Source organism: Tarenaya hassleriana, unplaced genomic scaffold (assembly GCF_000463585.1).
Source record: "Tarenaya hassleriana unplaced genomic scaffold, ASM46358v1 Cleome26, whole genome shotgun sequence".
In the NCBI taxonomy this organism is placed as follows: domain Eukaryota; kingdom Viridiplantae; phylum Streptophyta; class Magnoliopsida; order Brassicales; family Cleomaceae; genus Tarenaya; species Tarenaya hassleriana.
Window position 1 is genome coordinate 555507 of NW_010965869.1, and position 2522 is coordinate 558028.

Below are 2522 nucleotides of genomic sequence, written 5' to 3' on the forward strand. Positions count from 1 at the left end.
CACGAAGTAGAGAACTGAGCCAAACCAGTTCGCAACATGTCTAAGCCATCGATCTGTATTCTGCCTCCGAAGAACTTCGGGAAATGGTTACCTGCTTCTTTGCTTTCCATGAGACCATAGAAGAACCAAGAAACACACAAAATCCTGTAACAGAACGTCTAGAATCGGGACACGCAGCCCAGTCCGCATCACAATATGCACTCAATGATATATCAGAATCTGTAGCATACAGCAAACCTTGTGATGGATCATTTTTCAGATAACGCAGAACTCGCATCCCTGCCTGAAGATGAGCCGACCTTGGTTGAGACATATACTGGCTCAATTTGTTAACAGAGAAACAAATATCTGGCCTAGTAATAGACAGATATATTAATTTCCCAATTAACTTACGAAACAGAGTAGGATCTTCCAAAATGTCACCAGATTCCAAAGAAAGCTTCTGCGTCACATCCATTGGTGTTGCTATAGGTTTGCAACCTAACATTCCAAATTCTTCCAACAACTCTAATGTATACTTCCTTTGGCAGATGTATAAACCTTGTTTAGATCTTGCTACCTCAAGACCAAGAAAGAATTTGAGTTCTCCCAGATCTTTAATCTGAAACTTGGAACTCAGAAACTTCTTCAAGGCATCAATCAAACAAGCATCATTGCCAGTAATAAGGATGTCATCAACATAAACTAAAGCTGCTACAAAGGAAGCACCATGTTTACGTGTAAACAGGGAAGAATCTGCAACAGACTGAACATAACCAGCCTCCAAAAGTACCTGGGATAACTTCTGATTCCATTGGCGACTAGCTTGCTTCAAGCCATAAAGAGACTTTTGCAATTTACAAACAGAGCCTGCTGGAACAACCTCCCCCTGAAGCTCAGAATATCCCTGTGGTAACGTCATGTAGATCTCCTCATCTAGATCTCCATTGAGAAAGGTATTAGAGACATCCATTTGTTGCAATAACCAATTATTAACTGCAGCCAAGGCTAAAAGAACTCTAACAGTGGTCATTTTTGCAACCGGACTAAATGTTTCCAAGTAATCTATTCCCTCTTGTTGTGTATATCCTTTAGCCACTAACCTTGCCTTGTGTCTCTCAATAGTACCATCAGGATTATACTTAATTTTAAACACCCACTTACATCCCACAGGATGTTTTCCTTCAGGTAATTGACATACGGTCCAAGTCTGAGTTCTAGACAAAGCATTCAACTCAAGCTTCATAGCTTCTTTCCAATCATCTGATTTCACGGCCAGAGAAAAGGATTTAGGTTCACATGTAGAAGAAATCTGGAGGATAAAGTTTCTGTAGGTTGGGTTTAAACGGTCATATGAAACACAGGTTTGTATAGGATATGGTGTAGTAGTGGGAATGGGAGGGGGTTTGTGATGGGTTAAAAGATAACAATGATAGTCAGCTAGATAAGCTGGAACTTTAGTCTGTCTACGTGTTCTATCACTCATTTCTGATATCACAGTTATTTCAGGAGTATCAATCACATTATCAGCAGGAGGAGAAACAATTTCAGAAGAAACAGAAGGCTGTACAAAAGAGGAGGAATCTGGAACAAATGTATCATATAAAATGTATGATGATGGAGAAGAGACAAAAGAATCAGCAGAAATTGAATCAGAAGAAGAATGAGAAGAGTGAAAAGGAAACAATGTCTCATGAAACACAACATTCCGAGAAATAGATGTCATGTTTGTTTGCAAATTTAGAACTTTGTAGCCCTTGTAACCACTTGGATATCCTAGAAACACACACGGGACAGCTCTAGGAGAAAACTTGTGTCTGTCTTTTAAAACAGTAGAAACATAACACAAGCAACCAAATACTCTAAGATGTGAGTAATCTGGTTTGACACCAAGAAGAACCTCATAAGGAGATTTGTTATTCAACAAAGGAGTGGGGGTCCGATTAATTAAGTAAACTGAGGTTAAAACACAATCACCCCAATATGCCAAAGGAATTTTGGATTGAAAGAATAAAGCTCTAGCAACATTAAGTACATGTTGATGCTTACGCTCCACAATAGAATTCTGTTGTGGAGTATAAGGACATGAGAAAAAGTGAATAATCCCCTGTTTAGACAAAAAATCAGTAAAGAGAAGCTCAGGGGCATTGTCTGTTCGAATTGATTTTACTGAAACTTGAAACTGAGTTTTAACCATGGAAACAAAGTCTGGAAAACGAGAACCAACATCACTTTTGTCGCGTAAAAGGTATAGCCATGTAACTCTAGAACAATCATCAACAATGGTTAAAAAATATCTGTAACCTTCCACTGTAGGAACTTGAAATGGCCCCCATACATCCAAATGTAAAAGATCAAAAGGATTCTTAGACATATTGACATTGGTGGTGGAGAAGATGTGAAATTAGAATCATTGAATTGAGAACCATGTTGCTTAAGCTGAGATGCATATTGTGCTAACAACTCTTGAGCTTGTTCCAAGGGGCTCTTCATTGGCACTGCAGAAGAGCTTGTAACAGATTTAGCTTGCTCAGAACCACAAT

The 2522-nt window shown here is 38.9% G+C and overlaps 1 protein-coding gene across 1 annotated transcript; it reads right to left on the reverse strand.

Moving 5' to 3' along the window:
- Window positions 1-40: 40 nt before the first annotated feature.
- On the reverse strand, window positions 41-1012 carry LOC109116811 (uncharacterized mitochondrial protein AtMg00810-like). Its single transcript, XM_019202898.1, has one exon. It carries the CDS (start codon window positions 1010-1012, stop codon window positions 41-43), a length of 972 nt encoding a protein of 323 aa, XP_019058443.1.
- Between the last annotated feature and the right edge of the window lie 1510 nt (window positions 1013-2522).